At 37.8% G+C, this 26,329-nt stretch overlaps 1 protein-coding gene and 1 long non-coding RNA gene across 8 annotated transcripts in view; one reads left to right on the top strand and one right to left on the bottom strand.

Moving 5' to 3' along the window:
- LOC131228524 (molybdenum cofactor sulfurase) overlaps positions 1 to 26,329 on the top strand; it is a 186,266-nt gene that overhangs the window by 133,825 nt on the left and 26,112 nt on the right. For all 7 annotated transcript variants that reach the window (XM_058224221.1, XM_058224220.1, XM_058224222.1 and 4 more), the window contains 2 exons: positions 3,061 to 3,209; positions 13,620 to 13,852. In XM_058224221.1, coding sequence (XP_058080204.1) covers positions 3,061 to 3,209; positions 13,620 to 13,852 — 382 coding nt within the window. The remainder of the gene's footprint in view (positions 1 to 3,060; positions 3,210 to 13,619; positions 13,853 to 26,329) is intronic.
- On the bottom strand, positions 9,772 to 10,778 carry LOC131228525 (uncharacterized). The gene is made up of 2 exons (XR_009162997.1): positions 10,481 to 10,778; positions 9,772 to 10,037 (listed from the first exon to the last, which is right to left on the bottom strand). It is a non-coding gene; the product is annotated as an uncharacterized LOC131228525 (long non-coding RNA).

Raw genomic sequence — 26,329 nt, forward strand, 5'->3', positions numbered from 1 at the left:
GAAGAAGAGAGTCTTCTCTCGAACTCTCTTCTCTTAAGTTAGGAGTGGATTAGTTGTTCCACAGACAACAACTTAGTGGGTGTTAACTTTACCGTGTGGGGCCATCTTGATGAATGTGTTTCATATCCACGCCGTTCATTAGTTTTTCTCGATCATTTAAGGACATTATACAAAAACATAAGCAGATCCAAATCTCGGGTGGGCCTTGGGAAGTTTTTAATGATGATCATTCAATCATCACTATTTCATGTGGTGTGGTCCATGTGAGATTTCGATGTGCTTAATGTTTGGGACCTCATCCTAAAATGGGATGGAAAAACAAATGGACAGATTGGATATATAGAATATCATCAAGTTGGGCTCTCCTGTAAGGTTAACATGCACTAAGCTATTACCCAGGTGACACCTAATCTGTGCCCTTAAGTTCAGGGAGAGTGGATTCGGTGTGACCTGATTGCACATAAGACGGTGCGGCCCTTTCGGTGAGGCCCACTTTGATTTGTGTATTGTATATCCATGTTGTCCATCCATTTGGAGAGATCATTTTAGGTCGTGAGACAAAGGATGAGGCAAATCCAAAGCTCAAGTGGACCCCACCATAGAAAAAATGGGGATTGAATACTTACCGTTAAAAACTTCTTTAGGCCCACAGAAGTTTTCGATCAAGCTAATATTTGTGCTTTCTCTTTGTTCATATCTGTATGAACTTATAAACAGGTTGGATCTCAAATAAACATCATTGTGGTCCCTCTAGAAATGGTTTTAGTTTCAATGGTGGGCCTGTCCCCACTGTTTTCTGTGGTGGGGTCCACTTGAGCTTTAGACCAGCCTCATTCTTTGGCTCATGCCCTAAAATAATCTCTCTGAATGGATGGATGATGTGGATACAACACACATCATGGTGGGGCCCACAGTCAGGGTCCCACCCACATTGTTGCTCCATCTGTGTGGTTTGGGTGGATGCCCAGATCACTAGTTCCGCGCGGATTGGGTGGATCTTCGGTGGCTCCCAGTGGGGTCCACTGTGATGTATGTGCCTTACATCCACATTGTCCATCCATTTTAGGACATTAAGTTATGGATCCGCTTCATTTTTGGTCGCATGTCCTAAAATGAGCCCTTAAAACAAATGAATGGGGTGGATTTCTCACAAACATCACAGTGGGCTCCACCCATCTTCCCAACACATGAACTCCCTAAATCGGTGAGACTCTATTAGCGCAGCCAGTAGTGAGGTGGCTAGACGGTGCTTTGGAGGTCCCACCATGATGTATGTGTTGTATCCATGCCATTAATTTATTTATTTTTTAGATTATTTTAGTGCATGATCTGAAAAATGAAGCAAATCCAGATCTCAAGTGGACCACACAATGAAAACTATAGTGATTTAACGCCCACCATTAAAAACTTCCTAAGGTCCACTATAATGTGTATTTGCCATCCAACTTGTTGATTAGGTCACAAAGGCCTGGATGAAGTGAAAACACAAATATCAGCTTCCTCTAAAAGTTGTGGCCCCTAAAAAGTTTTCAATGGTGGTCGTTCAATCACCAACTTTTCTTGTGGTGTGGTCCACCTAAGATTTAGATCTACCTCATTTTTGGGCTGGTTCCCTAAAATGAGCTGGCAAAATGGATGGACCGTGTGGATAAAACACATACATCATGGTGGAGCCTACAAAGCACAATTCAGTAGTGAATCGCTACTCATGTCCACATTATGTTGCATGGGGAGACGTGGGAAGTTTATCAATCCGATTACATTATTGATGGATATGTATTACAATTTTTATTTTTTTATTTTTTATTTTTTGCTTTTGAATGAATTAATTGTGTTTTCATACATGTCTTGATACATTTATAGATCTTATGCATTCAATTTGAATATAATTGCATTAGTTCAGTTAGCCAACACATAGCTTTGAATCCTTTATAAAGGAAATCTATTATGTGCACTTCTTTTTTGAGATTTTATGATTTAAAAGTGTGTATTAAGGTTTTTTTTTTTAATAATCCCTAAAGTTTCATTGAAAAATTCAACCATTTTCCCAATGTTTCCCTATGTTTCCCTATGTTTCCCAAAAAGTGTGATAAATTATGTGACAAAAACAATATATCCCGTGCAATAACCGATACGTATATGTATCCCTAGGGTGCGATACCGATATTTTGAACACTGTTGGCAATACAAGTGACACTTAGAAGTTACATAGCTGAAAATATTCGCGATTACATTAGTGATATTGATACGTTGGCAATACTTAGCAATACATTGCTAATACATGTAATTTCTGATACTACCAGCATTATCGGTATCGCTACCAGTGTTATCGGTATCGCTGAGCTGGAGAGAGATAATATCGGAGATATTTCAATAATATCGGACATAATTCGAACACTGGTTGCACTAACCTTCTACCTAGGTGCTGCTACTCTTTCAAATCATGCTCTGGATTTGCTGTCCTGCTTTGGCATCCCTAGCCTTTTGTACTTGCATACATTTCAGAAACCAATATTTCCCAGCTTCTGCAGTCAAATTCGTTGCCGCTTTGCTTCACATCTTGTGCAACTACAGACCCACCACACAAGGAATCTGCTTTCAGAGATCGATTTACATCTCTGACTATTTGCCTGTTGATTGAGAAAAGGATTGCATGAATTGGATAATTCAAACAATCTGCTTGCTTGCATGCAAATATACCTTTCAAAGGGGTTATTGATTTTCATGTGTCTGCTTGGCAGTTGTAATCTTTCTTTTCTTTTCTTTTCTTTTCTTTTTGAAGATTGTCATGTATCAATATTCATGGTCATAAATGTGAAGATAAAATAATATTATTGTACAGCCTGTGAAAGTTATTGTTTGCCATGTTTCTTCCACAAAAGCTATAGTTGGCGATGATGATGCGGTTGTATTTTTATTGTTATTATTGTTTGTATGCCTATGCAAACTGTATGCTTATTACATTTGTTACTTTTAGTGTATATAAAAAGCCTTCCTATCGATCATTGGAAATACTATTGTGCAAGAGCAGTTTCATATCATCCATATTTTGTTTTGTAGGTTCCAGAAATGTGTCTTATCCGTACATTCATTGATCTCAGTAGGGGTACATTGTTTGTAGAATCACCGCGTTGCAAAGAGAAACTAAAAGTTCCTCTTGAACAGACATCGTGTTATCGGAAAGAAGAAATGCAGTTATATGGTCAGAGGTATGTGTATATTGGGTCCTGTTCTTATCCTTGTTGAGGTATTGGGTGTGTGTGTGTGTGCACGCATGTATTTAAATTAGATTCCTGCATGCATAGCCTTGCTTCCCAATTACCAATCACCACATTCGTAACATATATAAGGACTCCATCTCCATGACCATTTGCATCTTTCAGTTCATCATCTGCGACAACATCATTACTGGCATAATTAGTGCCATCAGCACCGCCAGAATCAGATTTGGTAGCACTACTGCTGGAAGTATGCCTACATGGACTGTACATGGTCATTGTCAAGTGCTTCTGGCTGAGACTATGTAGTTCTTCTTCTACCTCTAGCAGCACTCAACCCTGTGGCTGCTGCATTTCTTATGTCACAATAGTTGGTATGTCTGTATTAGAGGTGCAACTTTGGTTGGGTCCATTGTTTTAAATATCGACGATATCGGCCGATATATCCCACGATATATCTTGTATCCCACCAGTGCGATACGAAACGCACAAGTAGTGCGATATATCCCACATGTTCGATCTAGTGAGCATTTTCGAATTTCGATGCTCTTATTTTCTGTAATTCATGTTAAATTAGTGTCAAATTGTTACAAATTCATGATTTTTCATGTTTTGCATGAACAATCATGGATTGGGAGCTTTGATTTTGAGACTTGGAGGAGACGGGCCGAGTTGTGAAAATTTGAAAAAAAAAAAAAACAAAATCAAAAATTTCCAATTTCTCGCAAATCGTTTGCAATCTTTGTGTTCAAACATCACATTAAAAATATTTTTTTTTTTATTTTTTTTATTTTTAAACATCACATTAAAAATGTTTATAACCTAATATAGTGATTCTTCTTTTGCTTTTGAATGTATTGCTTGTGTGCCACACTTCTTCTTACATTTATAAATTATATGAATAGACATTGAATATACTTGCATCAATTTAGTTAGACAACGCATAGATTAGGACCCCATACAAAGAAAACTTATTATGTATACTTTTTTTTTTGTAACATTTTGATTTATAAGTGTATATTGATGTCTTTTTTAACAATCGCTGAAGTTTCATCAAAAAATTCAACCAATTTCCTAATGTTTCCCCATATTTCCAACAACAGCAATACATTACACGATACAACCGATACGTATCCGTATCCCAAGAATGCGTTACATAACGCGATACCAATATTTCGAACACTAGTTGGGTCAACCCATACCCGATTGGCCTGACCTGAACTTTTAAGTTAGGTTTGATTGTGCTTGGGATGACAATCCTCAACCCAAACCCTATCTGATCTTAGGTCAGGTTGGGCTTGGGTTGAGGCCTTAGGCAACTTGATCCATCCCAAAACCCGACCTTACATGCATTACATGTACACGGTGATCGTAGTATCAGTATCATTATATGTACTGCTGGCTGGAGATATGGAAACATGCATCGATGTCGTCGATATCATCACTTATACCTGGAATGTATCGCTAAGGGAAACATTGAAACATGAGGAAATGGTAGAATTTCTCAATGAAACTTCAGGAGATGCTAAAATACAAACATTTACATATTTAGCAATCAAATAATTGTAAAAAAGATGCAGACATAATAAGTTTCTCTTTAATGGGGGGTCTAAAAGCATGTAGCGCCAAATCGGGGAAGCATTAGAGAAACATGGGAAAAATGGTGAAATGTTTCCATAATACTTGAGTGGATGCTAAAATACACATATTTGCATATTTAAGAATCAAATAATAGTGGGAAAAAAACCTGCATATTTACATATTTAGGAATCCAATAATAAGATTCCCTTTAATGGGACCTAAAAGCATATATCGTTGGCTCGGGGAAACATGGGGAAAATGGTGGATCCATCCATCCAATCCATGCATGCACATACATTCATTCATGATCCATCCGTCCATCCATGCGTGCATGCATACACACATACACACAAACAAACAAATATACATATACACACACTCACGTGTGCGCATGCATCCATTCATACATCCATCCATCCATCCATCCATCCATCTATCCATGATCCATCCATCCATCCATGCATACATACATATGTACATATACAAGCATGCATTTCATCTTAGAACCATGTACCCATAAAAAACAGTTTTTGCCCAAAAATTCATGGGAGTACATTATATTCCCATACATGTTTTGCCTCTCCATATTTACCAAAATGTTCCTCTAACTGTACAGATGGAGGATGAAAAGTCGAAATTACCCACAATGGGGAAATTTATGCAGAACTGGAAGCCCCGTCTTTCCGCCTGGTGCGGAAGGGAATTATGCTCCCAAAAACTAGAAGCTATGTTGGCCCTAACTTGTTGTGTTTCCAAAAATACATTCAAATCACTAGTTGTGTGACCTAATTTTAGATGTAGGAATAGAAAACCAGCGCCATATGTGATTTAGGTGGACCATATGATTGGAAACAGTGTACACGGCTATGCCCTCCCTCCAAACTGTTTCCCTAGGCGTGACCCACTTAAATCATGGATTGTCCTGATTCTTAGGCCCTATGCACAAATATTTTTGTGGGATCTAATGGATGGAGTGGATTTCTTATAATCATCACTGTATCCCACCAGTGCGATACGAAACGCATAAGTAGTGCGATATATCCCACATGTTTGATCTAGTGAGCATTTTTGAATTTCGATGCTCTTATTTTCTGTAATTCATGTTAAATTAGTTTCAAATTGTTACAAATTCAAATCATGGATTGGGAGGTTTGATTTCGAGATTTGGAGGAGACGGGCCGAGTTGTGAAAATTTGAAAAAAATAAAAAATAAAAATTTCCAATTTCTCGCAAATCGTTTGCAATCTTTGTGTTCAAACATCACATTAAAAATGTTTATAACCTAATCTAGTGATTCTTCTTTTGCTTTTGAATGTATTGTTTGTGTTTCCACACTTCTTCTTACATTTATAAATTATATGAATAGACATTGAATATACTTGCATCAATTTAGTTAGACAATGCATAAATTAGGACCCCATACAAAGAAAACTTATTATGTGTACTGTTTTTTTTGTAATGTTTTGATTTATAAGTGTATATTGATGTCTTTTTTAACAATCGCCGAAGCTTCATAAAAAATTCAACCAATTTCCCAATGTTTCCCCATGTTTCCAACAACAGCAATACATTATAGGATACAACTGATATATCCCATGCGATAACCGATACGTATCCGTATCCCAAGAATGCGATACATAACACGATACCGATATTTCGAACACTAGGTATTAGTAATGTATCGCTAACGTATCTCATTATAAATAATGTAATCGCCAATATTTTCATCTATGGAAATTCTAGGTGTCGCTTGTATTGCCAATGTATCAATATCGCCAATCTACCACATCCATCCATTTTGCCAGTTCATCTTAGAACGTGAGACAATAAATGAGGCGGATCCAAAACTCAAGGAGGCCACATGAGAGGTAAATTTGGGGAAAGAAATGCCGACCATTGAAACCTTCCTGGGGTCCATCTTGATGTTTATATGCCATCTAAACCGTTTATTAAGTCATTCCCATTGTTAGGAGCTGAAAACGCCAAAATAATAAGAATAATAATTTTTTAATTTTTATTTTTTAAAAAAAGTTAGCCTGAAACAAAACTTTTGTGGCCATGTGAATATGTTTCAACAATGGTTGTTCAATCCTCATTGTTTCCCCTCGTGTGGCCCACTTGAGATTTGGATCTGCCTCATTTTTGGTCTCATGTCCTAGAATGCCAAACATACGCCGTAATCCGTTAAACCTATCCCCACTTGTGGTTACACTCCCAACTGCATTCCCACTCCCACTTCCGTTGCCCCTCCTGTATCAGGTACAAACCCCCTCTTGCCAAACACGCACCGACGTTCTTCATCTTCACGAGTATGCACACGATAATCACCTCCCGATCTGAATCTTCATCGGATTCAACATTCTCCTCATTACGAATGCCCATATGATCATGACCAAATATCTCTTGTTGGGCCACTTCCAAAACTTCACTTCTCTTTTTCTGCATGGCAGCTCCTTTTCCCTTCGACTCATAACTAGCTTGCATCAAGATCATTATCTCTTTTGACACTATTGTACAACCCATGACTTGCCTCTTACAGTTTGCCAAATGTTTTTTGAGTCGCGTGATTCCACCATTTATCAATTTTTCACAGTAGTTGCACTTTATTTGGTTCCTACTACCACCTACCTTTGGACAATATTGCTATCCAATATCCTCAATTCCTTGTTGGATATCCATTTTCTTAGCTAGTTATGGCCTATGGGAATTTACTCTAGTCTCTAATTATAAATAGAGTATTTATGGGAGAATGAATTAATTAAGAAAATTTCTAAATTTATAACCGGATATAAATAAATTAATGAAATAAAGTTCTAATCAATAAAGAAGGAATTAAGTATTAAACCATTTCAAGCTCCAAAACTGCCCAAAATAACAAAATATGAACATAAAGTCACTAATTTGAAAATAAAATAAAATAAAATTGCATCAATAATTACATTTGAGCACATCAATATGATCTTATATCAATATACCATATCATATTTAAGCATCAAACTTAGAAAAAAAAAAAAAAAACATAACAAAAAAATACAAATATTTTTCATATTCATATTTTCAAAAAGTGACAACATTTATACAAAAAAAAAAAAAAAATCAAAAAAGAAAAATGGCATCCATCATCTCAATGAAGGACATGAATATGATTTACTATCAATACCACATCAGATTGAAGCATCAAAACAGAAAAACATTGAAATTTTTTTAGTTTTCCTATTTTTTAAAAATCAGCTGAAAATACTCCAAAAATTTTATATATATATATATATATATATATATATATATATATATATATATATATATATATATATGGGAAATGGTACTATGAGGTCGACCTCATGCAAACTTCCCATGAGGACGAGTTGTGTGGGCCCCACCGTGATGTGTGTCGAACATCTACCCCATAAGTCAGATGCACCATGCCATGGTAGGCCACTAGCTTAAAATCAAGTCAATCCATGACTTGGGCGGGCCACACCACATATAACAATTGAAAGGGGTTACCCTCCCATTAAAACATTCATAATCATTTATTGGGCCCATTGGGATGTGGTTCACAAATCCAGCCCATCCATTATGTATACCACTTGGATGAGGGGTCAGACCAAGTTTCAACCGCATCCAAAACTCAAGTGGGCCCCACCAAGTGCTTTTATATGTTTTAGGCATGTCTTCACATGGTATGGCCCCCCTGAGTTCCTTATACGACTGATTTTTGGGAATTCGATAAACTAAAGGGGACCCATCAAATGCATGGTGTTGATGTCCGACACACATCATGGCGGGGCCCACACAGCTTGACCTCATGGGAAGTTCCCATGAGGTCGACCTTTTCCATATATATATATATATATATATATATATATATATATATATATATATATATATATATATAAATGCTCAGCTGCGCACCAATTCGCACGAAACTCGTGCGAACTTTTTGAGAACTCATCATATGTGATGTGAGTCTAAAATCTAAACAGTCCATGTGATGCAACACCCCATGAAATCCCCAGGGCCCAACTTTTACTTTTATCCAAAACTTTGGTGGGCCACGAAAATAGAAAACAGTTTTCTCCCTTGATTTGCATCTCTTTGTTATGGCCCACCAGAGTTTAGATTCGGGTGAAAATTGGTCCCTTGGGGTTTCATGGGGTGCCGCATCACATGGACAGTTCGGATTGGATGCCCATGACACGTGGGCAAAGGTGCGCACGTGCGCAGGTGAGCATGCCACTCTCTCTCTCTCTCTCTCTCTCTCTCTCTCTCTCTCCTCTCTTTCTCTCTGTGTATATGTATATATGGAAATGGTACTATGAGGTCGACCTCATGGGAACTTCCCACGAGGTCAAGTTGTGTGGGCCTCACCGTGATGTGTGTCGAACATCAATATCGTGCATTTGATGGGTCCCCTTTAGGTTATGGGAGATCCCAAAAATCAGCCATATACGGAACTCAAGTGGGCTATACCATCTAAAACCATGTGAAGACATGCCTAAAATATATAAAAGCACTTGATGGAGCCTACCTGAGTTTTGGATGCGGCTGAAACTTAGTCTGACTCCTCGTCCAAGTGAGACACACAATGGCTGGGCTGGATTTGTGAACCACATCTCAGTGGGCCCAAGAAATGATTATGAATGTTTTAATGGGAGGATAACTTCTCTCAACTGTTGTATGTGGTGTGGCCCACCCAAGTCATGGATTGACTTGATTTTTAAGCCCATGGCCCAACATGGAATGGTGCATCTGGCTGATGGGAGGCCTGCCCAGGTGGACCTCATGGGAGTTCCCATGAGGTCGACCTCATAGTACCATTTCCCCATATATATATATATATATATATATATATATATATATATATCCATAATCCCTACGAAGCACATGGTATGATCTACTATCAATACCACATCAGATTTAAGCATCAAACCAGAAAAACATTGAAAGAAATTAATATGTTCTATTTTTAAAAAATTAGCTAAAATACTCTGGAAAAAAAAAAAATACAACATAGCATCCATAATCCCGAAGAAGCACATGGTATGATCTACTATCAATATCACATCAGATTCAAGCAGCAAACCAAAAAAGCATTCAAAACTTTTTATTTTTCATATTTAAAAAAAAAAAAAAAAATCAGCCAAAAATACTCAGAAATTAAAAAATACTAAAAATATACAAAATGGTGTACATAATCTCTACAAAGAACATGGATATGATCTACAATAAAAAAAAACACTTTAGATTCAAGCATCGAACCATAAAAACATTTCTTTAAATTATTTTTCCTATTAAAAAAAAAATCAGTTGAAAATGCTCCAAAAATGAAAAAAGAAATTATTAAAAAAAATCAAAATGGTATCCATAATCTTAATGAAGCACATGCATATGATCTACTATCAATACCACATCAGATTCAAGCACCAAACTAGAAAAATACTTACAAAATTGATTTTTCCTATTTTAAAAAAATTAGCCAAAAATACTCCAAAAAGAAGCAACCCAAAAAAGCATTCAATTTTTTTTTTTCCATATTTTTTAAAAAATAAATTAGCCGAAAATACTCTGAAAATAAAAAATACTAAAAATATACAAAATGGTGTACATAATCTCTGCAAAGAACATGGATATGATCTACTATAAAATTTAAAAAGAAAAAAAAAAAGAAAAAGAAAAAACACTTCAAATTCAAGCATCAAACCATAAAAACATTTTAAAAAAATTATTTTTCCTATTTTTAAAAAAGTCCGTCAAAAATGCTTCAAAAATGAAAAAAGAAATTATTAAAAAAATCAAAATGGTATCCATAATCTCAATGAAGCACATGCATATGATCTACTATCAATACCACATTAGATTAAAGAATCAAACTAGAAAAATACTTCCAAAATTGATTTTTCCTATTTTAAAAAAATTAGCCAAAAATACTCCGAAAAGAAGCAACCCAAAAAAGCATTCAAATTTTTTTATTTTTCATATATATTTTTTTAAATAAATTAGCCGAAAATCCTCTGAAAGTAAAAAAATAAAAAATGGTGTATATAATCTCTACAAAGAACATGGATATGATCTACTATAAATAAAATAAAATAAATAAATAAATAACTTCAAATTCAAGCATCAAACCATAAAAACTTTTTTAAAAAATTATTTTTCCTATTTTTAAAAAATCTGTCGAAAATGCTTCAAAAATGAAAAAAAAATATGAAAGAAAATCAAAATGGTATCCATAATCTCAATGAAGCACATGCGTATGATCTACTATCAATACCACATTAGATTCAAGCATCAAACCAGAAAAATACTTCCAAAATTGATTTTTCCTATTTTTAAAAAATTAGCCGAAAATACTCTGAAAAGAAGCACATGCATATGATCTACTATCAATGTCATATTAGATTAAAGCATCAAACCAGAAAACCACAAATTTGATTTTTCCTATTTTTAAAAAATTAGCCAAAAATACTCTGAAATAAAGAAAATACAAAATGGCATCCATAATCTCAACGAAGCACATGGATATGATCTACTATCTAAACCACATCAGATTTAAGCATCAAACCAAAAAAACATTGAAAAAAATGATTTTTTTTCTACTTTTTAAAAATCAGTCGAAATTACTCTAAAAATACAAAATACAAAATGACATCCATAATCTAAACAAGCACATGGATATCATCTTCTATCAATAACACATCAAGATTCATGTGTCAAAACAGAGATTAAGAAAAATGGGTATAAATGCCTATTTTCGAATTTATTATGGAAAATGGCCCACAAAGCTTCGATTCACCTAAATCCCTTCAATGTAGTGTTTAGATCCTAAAATCTAAGTTAGGAGTGGCCGAAATTAGTATTAGAGTAGCGTAGGAATGATTTTGGAAGCTCAAAAGTGAATATATATATATATATATATATGTATATATATATATATATATCTGTATATATATATATATATATATATATATATATATATATATATAACTTGCTAAATAGGCTAGAATATAACCTTTTTTTGACCATTAATGGTCTCGATCGCTATGGGTTGTAACAGCCGTTATGGCCCCATAACGCTTGTTACCGTCCATTTTTTCTTACCTCGCCCATTTCAACCCCGAAACGGGTAATGTTCTAAGCCATTATTGTTATGTATCGGCCATTACGACTGATACATAACAAATTTGGGACACCGCGATGACAATTAGACACCCACTAGTGAGATTAATCCTTCCAAGCTAGTCATTGGTTCCGCACACAGGATAACCACAAAATTCTCAAGTAGCCTAATATGATGAATTGGTTATGCAATTTAGGGTACTCCAGACCATGGAAACTCAACTCTCCCTTAGCCATGATAACCATTATGTCCACTTCATTCTTTCCCCCTAGACCTACAAGACATATTCCATAAGGAACCCTTGTTACCTTCTAAACAAATTTAATCTAAGAGGTCCACACACAATTAATGATAAAGGGCAAAGGAATATTCCATTCAACCAAGTGGTTCATCAATAAACAATACCCATCAGCATATGTATGATTGTTTTCCAGGGCACACATATCTAACAAAAATAATATAGAATCCATTCTTCTATTCTTTTTCCATTTATGTATATGGTAACTAATCTACTCCCTACTTTGTATATCTAGGAGTAGTAAAGGGCCAGGTTTGGACTAGGCTAAGCTAGGCCCGACCCAACACCTGAGGCCCAAGCCTAGCCCAAGCCCAAAACGAACATTGCATAGCAGCCCAAGCCCAAAAAAAATTGGTTCGGCCCAAGCCCGCTCAATCCAAAAATTGATAATTTTGTTTCCCACTTGAATGTTCTTAATCCATCCATTAATTTTATTTATTTATTATTTTATTTATTTATTTTATTATTATTATTATTTTTTTTTTTTTGGGGGGGGGCGGGGGGGTAAACTATCTCTCAAAAAAAGTTTTAGTGAAAGAAATAGACATTTTAGAGGAATGAAGCTAATGATCTATGTTCCAGATCGATGGATTGCTAATCAAGTATTAGAATGACATAATTGTGAAATATAACACATGTACATATAAAGTCAGGTTGGGCCAGATTGGGCTTATTGTACTTGAGCCCAAGCCCAAGCCAAAATTTGATCAGGCCAATGCATATGGGGCCCAAGCCTGACCCATGAGCCAACCTTGTAGGGACAGGCCTAGCCCAAGCCAAGTCGGGCAAGCTACTCGGCCCACCCTTATGTATATCTTTAATGTGATGGAACGAATGTAAAGCATATGAATAACACACCTCCCTTTCTCTTGTATATTTTGGCATATTTTTGGCACCTACCTATTACTATTCTTCTATAAATAATGCAGCTTTCGCACCAATAGCATGCTTGTAATGTTAAGATTCATCTTATGCAATATTTGATAATAGCCTTTCGTGTAACTATTTTTAACACCTGTTGTTTGATATATAAAATTGACTATCTATTTGACATGCATGTAGATCCTTCTCCCTCCACCAATAACATACTTGAAATGTTAAGATTTCTTTTTAGGTATCTGATGCACCAATTGATAGCAGCCTTTCATTCAACTTTTGCACGTGTGCCATCTTGATACATGATGACATGTGATAGACCTCATTTAAGATAAACATGTTAAAAAGGAATTATGCCAATTTAATTTAATAATATGGGCTTCTTTCTTCAAGTGCATTGCATTAGATGGAATAGATGCCATGGTTATATATAACAATTATGTATTCAACTTGATCTAAATTCAAGCACAGAAGTTGTTATTTTCTAATTTAGCAAGGCAATCTAATGGTGTGCTTTATTTTAAACTAGATACGAAGTGCAGGGCTACGATAGTGATGTTAACCTATGGTTCACAGAAGCAATTGCACGTCCTTGTACGTTGATGAGATGTTTTGGTTCAGAACATACTTGTTGCATGAATACAAGTGGCATAGTAGGCATGTGTAGAGATGTGCAGAGCAAATTGAATTTCGTCAATGAAGCCCAATTCTTATTAGTTTCTGAGGAAAGCATCTCTGACCTCAATAAGAAGTTAAGCAAAAGTATGTCATCTAATCGTATATTCTTTCCATTTATATTTCTTGTTATGTATATAGTTCTCTTCACCTTGTGTGTCTATCAGGAATAGAAAAGGCTTCTTGAGGTACGTGGTGCAAAATATTGGCCAATATGTAGTTTATTGGCTTATATCTATCCGGTTTCGATGGATGTTGATACCATGGTATTCAAAACCGGTTACGTAATGGAAACGGTCATAACCGTTAAACATTACGAGGCCAAAATGGTCGTAATTGCCCTGTAACAGTCCTATAATGATCTGTAAAAGCTTGTAACGGTCTGTAAAAGCCCGTAACGATCCGTAAAAGCTTGTAATGGCCCTATAATGGACCATAATGGCCCCGTAACGGTCATGTAACAATCCTTTAACATTTTTTTTTTTAAAAAGAAAAAAGGAGTCGTAACAGCTAATAAGGGGGTCGTAACGACCGTTATGGCCCGTATCATAATGATAACAGCGATTGCCGTTACAGCCGCTGTTACCGTTATGGAATACCTTGGTTGATACAAAATTTTTATGAGAATTGGCCACACCCAAATTCACATTGAATAGCGAATTTGATATATACAAACGAACATACAATGTTCAATATTTTTTAGATTTTTTTAAAATTTTGTATTTATGCTTTTCTTTGTTGTTTTTGGATTTTCCTGTTATATGATGTTTGGATTGGTGGAATCCACAAAGTAGATTTGGAAAGGAATGCATCACTTCTAACTAAACTCGTGGAAAAGAATCCTAAAGAGGTTTATTTGAGCAAACCTAATTTCCAAGGAAAAGTGGAAAGTTCAATGGTTAGAAAGTGAGTAGTCTATTAAAACAAGGTTAAAAAAACATAATTATTAGATTTTTGGGAGGGCAAGAAAAATGTCTTCATAGGTTACTTTATTGTCTTCAACAGAAAGCGTCACATTGGTGGAACATTTTTTCTCTCCATGGTAGAAAACTTTTTGTTTAGAGAGAATTTTATTAAAAAACACCACAAATGGTGGAAAAGCGCCAATTACAACCCTGCCCCCATTCCAATCAAAATGGTGGGGAGCCATTGAAAAATTAAGCTGTGTTACAACATCAACCTTAGCCTTTTCAAACACAGTCATCTCCAACCCGCATTTATCATAGAAAGATGTATTGTTCATTTCCCCCCGTAGGGCTCACATGACAATCAACAAAACTAGCTTGCAAATGACCTTGCCATTACTTTGCACACCTTTGCATGGAAAAGCATGCCGATAGATCATGGCATCACCTGAGGGATCCCAAAGAGCATGAGGAAGCTATCCCACACCTTCTGAGCAAACGCACTAGATGAACAATTGGCTTACAGGCTCCGCATCATCAACAATCACTTTTTCAAAATATTAATAGTAGGCATCTTCTTCCTTCCTGTTAGCCAAGCAAAAGTTGCCACCCTAGGAGGGGTCCTATAGGATCCAGTGCTTTAAATAGTTTTAGCATGTTGCATAGCGCTCAACCCTCTATAACATATAGTGTAAACTGCGTAGCGTGTAGCATAAGCTACATGATACTTTTTAAAAAAAAAAATTTTAAAATAGGAAAATATGATAAATAGTAAGAGAAAAAAAAGGAAATGAAAAATATAAAAATGCCTAAAAGGTATTTCATTTTTTCAAGTATAAGCATGTTCAAACAAGTGATTGATTATCATTTATCAAAAGCCAATCCGCATATATAAACCAAATCAAGTAATTATCACATCAACAATTTTCCAAGTAAACCACTTTAATTAATAATGTTTGATTGAAAGCACAAGTCACAAGTATGACAAGAAATAAAAATCCCACAAGTGTATTAACTATAGCACAAGTGTCACATCCTCAACATTAGATACAAAGAAAACATAAATAAATAATACATCGTAGTGTATGCTACACTGTGTAGTTGTAGCATACACTACGACCCCTGTAGTGTATGCTACAGGGGAGTTATTCTATTTAGTATGCTAGGACCGCTATTTAAAACATTGATTGGACCTACAGGGAAGTTATGCTATTTATTACACTACATAACGTACGCTACGAGTGCGATTTGAAATAATGATAGGACCACACGTGAAGTACAGGCACCTATCTCAACTGAAGTACTATCAATCATCAACCTATAGACATGATCTACATAGAATCTGTTGGATCTGACCAAAGACAAAACCATTAAGTCTCCCCTGGCTGAAGACTGTTTGACTTGATGCAACCACTCCAAATAAAATCTTCTCCTTTCATTAGTTAGGTTTCTTTTGCAAGGGGGAGCCCAGACAAAGGAGCCACTGGAGACGGAAAGCAACACGCAATGGAAACGTCCCTATCCGAACCAAGAAATCAATTATCGAAACTCATCTTTAAGGGCCCTCTTCGCTAGCCACAAGTCTTTCCAAAATGGATTCACTACTCATTACCGCATGAGAACCAGATCCCCCCTTAAACAAATTGGCCACACTACCAACTGTTTTCCACATCCCTGAGGCCCCTACCCACCAATCCCCCTCCTGGACACTATATTTTCTAGCAATCACCTCCCTCCACAACCTCCCTTCTTCCACGTTGAATCTCTAAACCCATTTATCAAGCAATGCAAGATTCATTTGATACGGATTGCACACCTCATCCCACATGAGAAGATAAAACTTTTTTCTTTTAACTTCGGCACTTTGCCAAAGGAAATTGTGTGATTGTCCAAGAATGACGTTGGGCACTTAAATTGGGACATGAAGTTGATTAGATGATTTGACATTGCCAGTTTGATTAGTATGATGAACAAGAGAAACTTCTCTTCCACATGGGTATTTTCCTTTTGATCACTTTGTCCCATAGATGTTTGGCAGGCTTGCCAACACACAGCAGGAGACTAAGGTACATCAACGGGGGGGAGCTAGCCCAGCACCCGAACACTTCCACCAACCTAGCCATTTCTTTGGTGGCACGGATACCCGTCAATTCACTCTTATGAATATTCACCTTTAGACTAGATACCACCTCAAAGCATCTCACTATCTTCCTGGGGTTGTCTACTATCCTGACGTTGTATCTTTTCCGGGGAATGCCCGACTATTCACTATTCTGTCCATGAGCGATTTCATTCTACTCGTTCGCGCAGCGCACACAGTCCCTTCTCACATCTCCAGAGAAGGGAGGCCACGGGGTTTGGCTCCAGGCTCCAACTGGATCTTGTGGTCCCTGAAAAGCCAGCAAGCTGCTAAAAAGATGTAAAGGATCGTTTGTCGGCAAGGTAGAGATGCGAGATTAGGAAGTCAGCATTCTCCACTCTAAAACCTCTGATTAGCTCAACTGATTGCCCTTATCCAACACCTTGCTTAGAGCTTCTGCTACTACCACAAACATAATCGGTGAATGTGGGTCCCCTTGCCTCAAGCCACATGACGCCTGATAGAAGCTTTTAGGAGAGCCGTTGATAAAGAACTTTGCCAAGTGCATGCATTCTTCAATCCAACTTCTCTATTTCTAACCACACCCCAGCTTTCCCAACATGTAATCTAGGAATATCCAGCTCATGTGGTCTTAGAATTTTTAAATATCTAGCTCACAAATTATTATCTTTTTCCTCTCCCTGTGCTGAGACTCAATGCACTTGTGGACAATAAGGACGCTATCAAGATCTAGCTTCTTGCGACAAATACACCTTGGCGCTTGGAAATAACACAACCCAACACCGCTTGGAATTTCGAGGGTAGGATTTTGGTGAGAATTTTATAGGGGCTCCTAGTTATGTTGATAGGCCTGAAATCCCACAAACACTCTGCGCCTTCAACTTTTGGGATAATTGTGATGAATGACGCTCCCAACTAATGCAAAGGCATTCTCACACCAGGCTCGAGTGGGGTCGCCTGTGGGATGCAGGGGCACACTCGAGGTGGGCGGGGCCCAGGGGGGAGATCTCGTGTTCGAGATTCCTCACCAAGGGTGATTAATGCGCATTTCACACCGGGCTCGAGTGGGGGTTCGGCCGAGGTCCTATGTAATTTAGGGCCCACAAGGGGGGTTCGGCCGAGGTCCTAACCCATGAGATGTGGGGCTTAGTTGATGCGGACACCAGGCCATTCAAAGTATATCAACGCAGGAGGCATGCATTACCTGTGTCAATGTAGTTAGATGACGGATATGGGTCGGGTCTCTAGAGGTTGAAGACCTTACACATGTATTCGTGACATGTGTAAGTTGCTTAGAAGAGACATTTGGACCGTTGGATCGCGAGGATGGTATGATCGGACCATTGGATAGTCACGGCCCACCTTCATTACACCGCCTTCATGGCGCTATCATCGGGGCCCATTGGGCATCTTAAATTTGCATTTAGTCTATGAACATTTGATTTATTCAAGTTTTGAGACTGTGCACAATTTTGTGCAAATTTCTTTTTTTTTGAAACTTTTTTTTAGTAGGGGTATTTTGGTAGTTTCATGTAATTACGAATTTATTAGGGTTGCCCTAAGTCTATAGTATGTTATGTTATGTTTATGAAAAAAAAAAAAAGAGAGCTTTTTCTTCTGACGATTTCGTCTTCGACTTCCAGTGATTGAAAGTGAGCGTGAGGCCCAAGTAAACGATTTTTCATCATCTACTTCTTTCTTGACTCGTTTTCACATCCCTAGCCTTGTCTGTGTGGCTCTTGGGTGGCAACGGATTAATCTTGATTTTCTTGCCCTCATGCGCGAATGTACACACGTTCAAGCGACCAAAAATCGTGACATCTCTATCGTATAACCACGGCCTCCCTAGAAAGATTTGACCTACATCCATAGGTAAAATATCACACCACAACATGTCTTTATATGAACCGATGTTGATGGGGACTAAACACTGCTGGGACAGAGGCATAAAAGACGTGTCAACCCAAGAAACCTTGTAGGGTTGAGGGTGAGGGATGGGCTTCAAACCCAAATGAGTGACTGTGCTAGCTGAGACCACGTTGGTGCAACTACCACTATCCACGATGACTTTGCAATTTTTGTCACCGCTCTTGATAAACATGAAGAAAATTGTGCTTCTGCACCAATCATCACTCTCTTTGGCCTGCGCTAAAGCACATCTAACTACAGCTAGTGGTGCAGTCTTTGGTTCTTCTTCTTCATAATCACTAGCACCTATCTCTGGGTGATATTCCTCAACTTCATAATCACCCATATCATCCGCATTTTCATTTGACTCGTCTATGACTAAGGCTTTCCCGTGCAATGGTATGCGAAATGACCTGTACTTCTGCACTTATAACATCTCAAGTGACTGCCATTGCCAGGATTGGCACCAAGGACACCTTTGCCCTTATCATCCTTAGGCTTAGGCGGTGCACTAGCCTGCGCCCTAGGCTAACTTCCAATGTTAGGTTTGGTTCCCTGAAAACCAGATCTAACAGTAGAGTCTCGGGACTCAAAGCGCCTCGTGATAGGAGACTTTAGGTAAAGCTCTAACTCTTGTACACGTTGGTAAGTCTGATCCAAGTCACTTACTGCATGGGTCATAAGCTCATGCTACAGATTCATGCGAAGACCCACCTTGAAACGCGCTAACGTCACTAAGGGATCCTCCTAAATATCACACAGCATCATATACTCAAATTTTGCGAAGTAATCTGCAACCGACATAGATCCTTGGTGTAATGCTTGCCACTGATTTAGGAGCTTTTGACGGTAAGAAAGAGGAAAATATTTTTCTTTTAAGAACTCATTCATATTTACCCAATACACAACTAGGACACCTGATCTCTCGATCCTACGCTCCATATTTGTCCAAAATAATTTAGCTTGACCCACAAGTTTCATCTTTGCAAACCGCACTTGCCGGTTCTCAGACATCTCATACCATTCGAAATAATGGTCCATATCCGCTAACCAATCAAAGAATGTTTTTGGGTCAAGACGCCCATCAAAACTAGGAGCATCTACTTTAACACTCTTTAAGACTCTCTCATCGACATCATAACGGTCTTGATACTTGACAGCAGGCTGCGGATTTCGTGCCCCTCCACGTCCTACCCCTTAGCCACATGCTCCATGACCTCTACCACGATTTCCTACCCATTACTCAACTACTCCTCCTACATAAGACTATTCATCCCTTCCAATGTCGGAGATTTCTCTTAGGGACGTTTCTAACTAATCCATATGGGTATTCGTGTTCCTAGATTGCGCCTCAATGGTGGCCAAACATTGGTTGATCGTGTTCATCATCTCAGTCAACTGTTCCATATTGAAAATCGGGTGTAGACCAAATCCTCTACCAGTCCGAGTGGGCATACATAATAAGACTCAACCTAAGTTTCCTAAAGCACAACTCTAAGAGATTGTTTTGACACAAGACTATGGACACCGATGATCCTAACCTTTAGAATAATGCAAATGTGGTTTTGTTTATTTTTACTTTTATTTTTTTTTGCAAGTCTAAAAATTTCAGATCTAGACTCTATATGCTATGCATGAAACCCTAGAAAAAAATAATAAAAAAATATAAAATATAAAAAATAAAAATTTAGACTCTTGATAACTCGATCTAAGACGACCCAATGCAAGAACCTAGCTTTGATACCAATAATTGATGTAGGACGGCCTAATCCAACCTTAAATGAGCATGGTATTTGAAAGGGACAGATTCATGCAATCTTAAAAAACAAATAAAATATCAGCCTGCCTTATACATCATAAACACAAGAAAGGAATAAGGTTAATATAGCATTGATTATGGCCATCCATCATAAACACGAAGTATTAAATCTTAAAATCTGAATTTGGTTGGATCTGGCAAAGGATAGAACTTTCGTCTTGCAATAGGTCCGTCTAACGATCCAAGTGGATTTTCTAATCCAGAAAAATAAGAATTTCTTGGATTGGGAAATCTGGAAAATTCAGAAAAGAATTGGTGGTTCTTCATATTTAGATTTGGGTAATGGGTTTTATGTGGGGATGAAAATCTTTTGAGATCTAATGATTTAGATAAAAAGAAACAAGATTTGGATTCTAGATATAAAGATTTTAGGAGAAAAGGAAGAGAATGGGGTTAAAGGAAAAAGTACCTTGAGAAAAGAGAGAAGGAGAAAGAAGTAGAGTATCAGAAATCGTTTACCTGGGCCTCACGCCCTCTTCCAATCACTTGAAGTCGAAGACGAAATCGTTAGAAGCAAAAGCTCTCTCTTTTTTTCTTTTTTCTTTTTTTTCAATAAACATAACATAATATGCTATATAGGTTTAGGGCAACCCTTATAAATTCGTAATTACATGAAATTATCAAAATACCCCTACTAAAAAAAAAGAAATTCGCACAAAATTGTGCGCAAACTGTCTCAAAACCTAAATAAATCAAATGTTCATAGACTAAATGCAAATTTAAGATGCCCGATGGGCCCCGATGCACTGTGAAGGTGGCGTAATGAAGGTGGGCCGTGACGCTCCAACTGTCCAAATGTCTCCTCTAAACAACTTACATATGTCACAAACACATGTTTAAGGTCTTCAACCTCTAGAGATCAAACCCGTATCCGTCATCTAACTATATTGACATGGGTAACACACGCCTCCTGCGTTGATATACTTTGAATGGCCTGGTGTCCGCATCAACTTTTTTTTTTTTTTTTTTGAGAATTTGAGAAAGAGATAGAGGATGATTTGACAGTGTACGCTCTAATGGCTAGGGAAGTTACACCCGCGGTTCATGCAGAGTTACCCCCTGAGGTGACTTCGGTTCTTGAGAAGTATAGTGATTTATTCCCTAAGGATTTACCAGATGAGCTTCCACCTATGCGGGACATCCAACATGCCATTGATTTCATCTTGGGGTCTACTTTACTAAACCTTCCTCATTATAGGATGAATCCTGCAGAGCATACAAAGTTGCATAGACAGGTAAATGAGCTCCTGCAAAAAGGTTTCATCCGTGAGAGCATGAGTCCATGTGTCGTACCAGCGCTATTAACGCCTGAGAAAGATGGTACGTGGCGGATGTGTGTGGATAGTAGGGCCATTAATAAGATCACGATCAAGTATCAGTTTCCGATACCGAGGCTTGATGATATGTTAGAGATGATGGCCAGATCCACCATTTTTTCTAAGATAGACCTCAAGAGCGGGTATCACCAGATATGCATATACCCAGGAGATAAATGGAAGACAGCCTTCAAGACAAAGGATGGGTTGTATGAGTGGTTGGTCATGCCGTTTGGCTTGACTAATGCACCCAGTACTTTTATGCGTGTGATGACCCAGGTTTTGAGACCTTTTATGGGGAAGTTTTTAGTGGTTTATTTTGATAACATACTCATATATAGTACCACTAAAAAGCTGCATCTCTACCACTTACGGCAAATCTGTAGTGTCCTGAGGGCGGAGAGGTTATGTGCGAACCTTAAAAAATGTTCGTTCCTATTTGATAGGGTTGTATTCTTAGGGTTCATAGTGTCGTTTTTAGGGATGCGAGCAGATCCAGAAAAAGTCAAGGCCATAGTTGACTGGCCTGAACTGCGGAACATACATGAAGTGAGAAGTTTTCATGGCTTAACCACATTTTATCATCAGTTCATTCGAGGGTTTAGCACTATTATGGCTCCCATTACTGATTGCATTAAAAAGGGAGAGTTCATATGGTCTAAGGCCGCAGCTAAGGCATTCAAAGATATTAAGGGCAAGATGATAGAGGCTCCCGTCATGCGTCTTCCAGATTTTTCTAAAGTTTTTGAAGTAGCGTATGATGCTTTAGGCGTAGGTATAGTAGGCGTACTAAGCCAAGAGGGTCATCCAGTTGCCTATTTTAGTGAGAAACTGAATAAAGCAAAACAAAAGTATTCCACCTATGACAAAGAATTTTATGCGGTAGTGCAATCGCTACGTCATTGGCGTCATTATCTTCTATCACAAGAATTTGTTTTGTTTTCTGATCACGGGGCTTTGAGGTATTTGAATTTCCAAAAGAAGCTTAACCCAAGGCATGCTAAGTGGACAACGTTTCTTCAGGAATATTCATTTGTCCTGAAACATAAAGCCGGGATCGGGAACAAACCTACAGATGCCCTTAGTAGGAGAGTGACATTGCTCAACTCCTTGAGTGTAGAAGTTGTCGGGTTTAAGTAATTGAAAGACGAGTATCCCATGTGTCCAGATTTTTGGGGAACATACGTGTCACTCTTAAGTGCCCAGCATAGTTCGGGTGAGTTCATGCTGCAAAATGGTTTCCTTTTCAAAGGAGACCGACTTTATATTCCCCGCACTTCCCTCTGGGATTTCCTTGTTTGGGAGCTTCATGCTGGAGGTATTGCTAGCCATTTTGGTCAAGATAAGACCATCGCCCTAGTGAAGGATCGATTTTATTGGCCAAGTCTCAAGCGAGACGTAGCCAACATTTTAGGACAATGTCGAACATGTCAACCGGCAAAACAAAAGAAGCAGAATACTAGATTGTACACGCCTTTGCCAGTGCCACATGCACCGTCGCAAGACATTAGTATGGATTTTGTGCTTGGGCTTCCCAAGACAATTAAAAAGCACAATTCCATTTTTGTGGTCGTGGACTATTTCTCAAAAATGGCTCACTTTCTCCCTTGTTCTAAAACCTCAGATGCGTCCAACATAGCCAAGATTTTCTTTGAAGGGGTGGTTCGATTACATGGTTTGCCTAAGACCATAGTGTCTAATAGAGATGTCTAATTTACTAGTTATTTTTGGAAGACATTATGGCATTTGATAGGTACGAGACTCCAGTTCTCGTCTGCCTACCATCCTCAAACTGATGGCCAAACTGAGGTTGTGAATCGAAGTCTCGGAAATCTACTACGATGTTTGGTGAGTAAACACATTAAAACTTGGGACTTAGTCCTGGCAGTCGCCGAGTTTGCATATAACAGTTTAGTTAATCGGTATACAGGTATGAGTCCATTCGAGATTGTTAGTGGTTACAAACCTAGACTACCGATAGATTTGTTACCTATGTCGGTCACCCCGAGGACCTCAGAGTCAGCCGATGCATTTTCCCATCACATTCATGAGTTGCATGCAAAGATTAGGAGGCGGATAAATGCTAGTAATGAACAATACAAAATTTCAGTTGACTTACATTGTAGATTTCAAGAATTTAACGAGGGTGATTATGTAATGGTTAGGATGAGGCTAGAACGGTTCCCACAAGGTATCGTTAAGAAGTTACAAGCACGCAGTGCTAGACCATTTAAGATTCTGAAAAGGATTGGGTCCAATGCATATGTGATAGATCTTCCACCTCGCATGAGGATTAGTTCAACATTGACTGTGGAGGATCTAATGCCTTGTTCAAGCCATCCTATAGACCCTAATTTTGTTCCAAACCATTGGCCACTTTCTGAATTTTCTTCCTAACCTACACCACCTATGCCTACTATACTTAAGAAAAGAGAAGAAATTGAAGGAATTGTGGATGAGCAAATTGTTTCTACTTGAGACGTGGATTTCAGAGGTACTTGGTGAAGTGGAAGAACAAACCATCATCCGACTATACATGGTTGACGGAAGCAGAATTGGAACGACTAGATCCAGATTTGTTAGAAAAGCACAAGAGTTTTATCTCGCCGAAGTCGAGATCTTCTCAGCCGAGGGGAGTTGATGCGGACACCAAGCCATTCAAAGTATATCAACGCAAGAGGCGTGCGTTACCCGTGTCAATGTAGTTAGATGACGGATACGGGTCGGGTCTCTAGAGGTTGAACACCTTACATGTGCTCGTGACATGTGTAAGTTGCTTAGAGGAGAAATTTGGACCGTTGGATCGTGAGGATGGTGTGATCGAACCGTTGGATCATCACAGCTTACCTTCATTATGCCACCTTCACGGCGCTATCGTCGAGGCCCATCGTGCATCTTAAATTTGTATTTAGTCTATGAACATTTGATTTATTTAAGTATTGAGACAGTTTGCGCACGATTTTGTGTGAATTTCTTTTTTTTCGAAACTTTTTTTTAGTGGGGGTATTTTGGTAATTTCATGTAATTACGAATTTATAAGGGTTGCCCTAAACCTATAGCATGTTATGTTATGTTTATGAAAAGAAAAAAAACAAAGAGAGCTTTTGCTTCTAACGATTTCATATTCGACTTCCAGTGATTGGAAGTGGGCGTGAGGCCCAGGTAAACGATTTCTCATCCTCTACTTCTTTCTCCTTCGCTCTTTTCTCAAGGTACTCTTTTCTTTAACCCCATTCTCTTCCTTTTATCCTAGAATTTTTAGATGTAGAATCCAAATCTTGTTTCTTTTTATCTAAATCATTAGATCTCAAAAGATTTTCATCCCCACATAAAACCCATCACCCAAATCTAAATTTAAAGAACCACGAACTCTTTTCTGAATTTTCTAGATTTCCCAATCCAGGAAATTCCTATTTTTCTGGATCAGAAAATCCACTTGGATCGTTAGACGGGCCTATTGTAAGATGAAAGTTCTATCTTTCGCCGGATCCAACTAAATTCAGATTTTAAGATTCAATACTTCGTGTTTGTGTTGGATGGCCATAATCAATGCTATATTAACCTTATTCCTTTCTTGTGTTTATGATGTATAAGGCAGGTTGATATTTTATTTGTTTTTTAAGATTGCAAGAATCTGCCCCTTTCAATACCATGCTCATTTAAGGTTGGATTAGGCCGTTCTACATCAGTAGGCTATGAGATAAAGGGATTAATTCGTCATACTCTAATAGTTCAAGCTTTTAAATCAAGTAGTTAATTGTCTTGCATCACTGGCTCTGAAGGTATCCAATCTCTTTCCAGAATTTAGAAAAGATGTTGAATAGATCACCTTTCACTATGTCTCAAAAATTCTAGAAGAAAATCAACAAGAAACTATCCAGACCAAGAGCCTTGTCCCCACCCAACAAGTCAACAACAGCTTTAATTTCCTCCATAGTAACAGTTTTTCTAGGCCATTAGCAGCCTCTGCTAGGAGTTGGCTGAAGAGGAGATTGTCTTGCTGAGGCGACATCCACCCCTCATTGGAGAGCAGCTCCTTGTAAAACTTCACGAGGGCATCACGCACTCAGCTTTTTTTGTCAAATTTCCTACCATCTCCATGGTAGAAAACACAATTCCACCAATTCAAACATGCCCTTAAAGAAAGGGGCAAAAGCAAAATTTTTCCACTTGCAAAGCTATCAACTTGTTGTATGTATGTTATTATTGTTATATGTGCTTCACTTTCACATACAAATACATGACATGTTTCAAAAGCTCTAAAACTAATAACACCAAACTTAACATTCAACATTCAATGCATAGACTATTCCCGCTATATTACAAATCGGACCAACTCATGCATAGAAGTGTACTAAAACAGAAAATAAACACCAAACTAAGCATTCTCCTTTTTTATTATTTATCTTTGTTGTTGTTGGTTTTTTTTGTTTTTTTTTTTTTTTAATTACATAAAGTTCATGCTGTTGCAAGGATACAGCTGATTCGCACTGCTTTATCTGTTTTGGGGCTTGA

Source organism: Magnolia sinica, chromosome 16 (assembly GCF_029962835.1).
Source record: "Magnolia sinica isolate HGM2019 chromosome 16, MsV1, whole genome shotgun sequence".
Taxonomy (NCBI): Eukaryota; Viridiplantae; Streptophyta; class Magnoliopsida; order Magnoliales; family Magnoliaceae; genus Magnolia; species Magnolia sinica.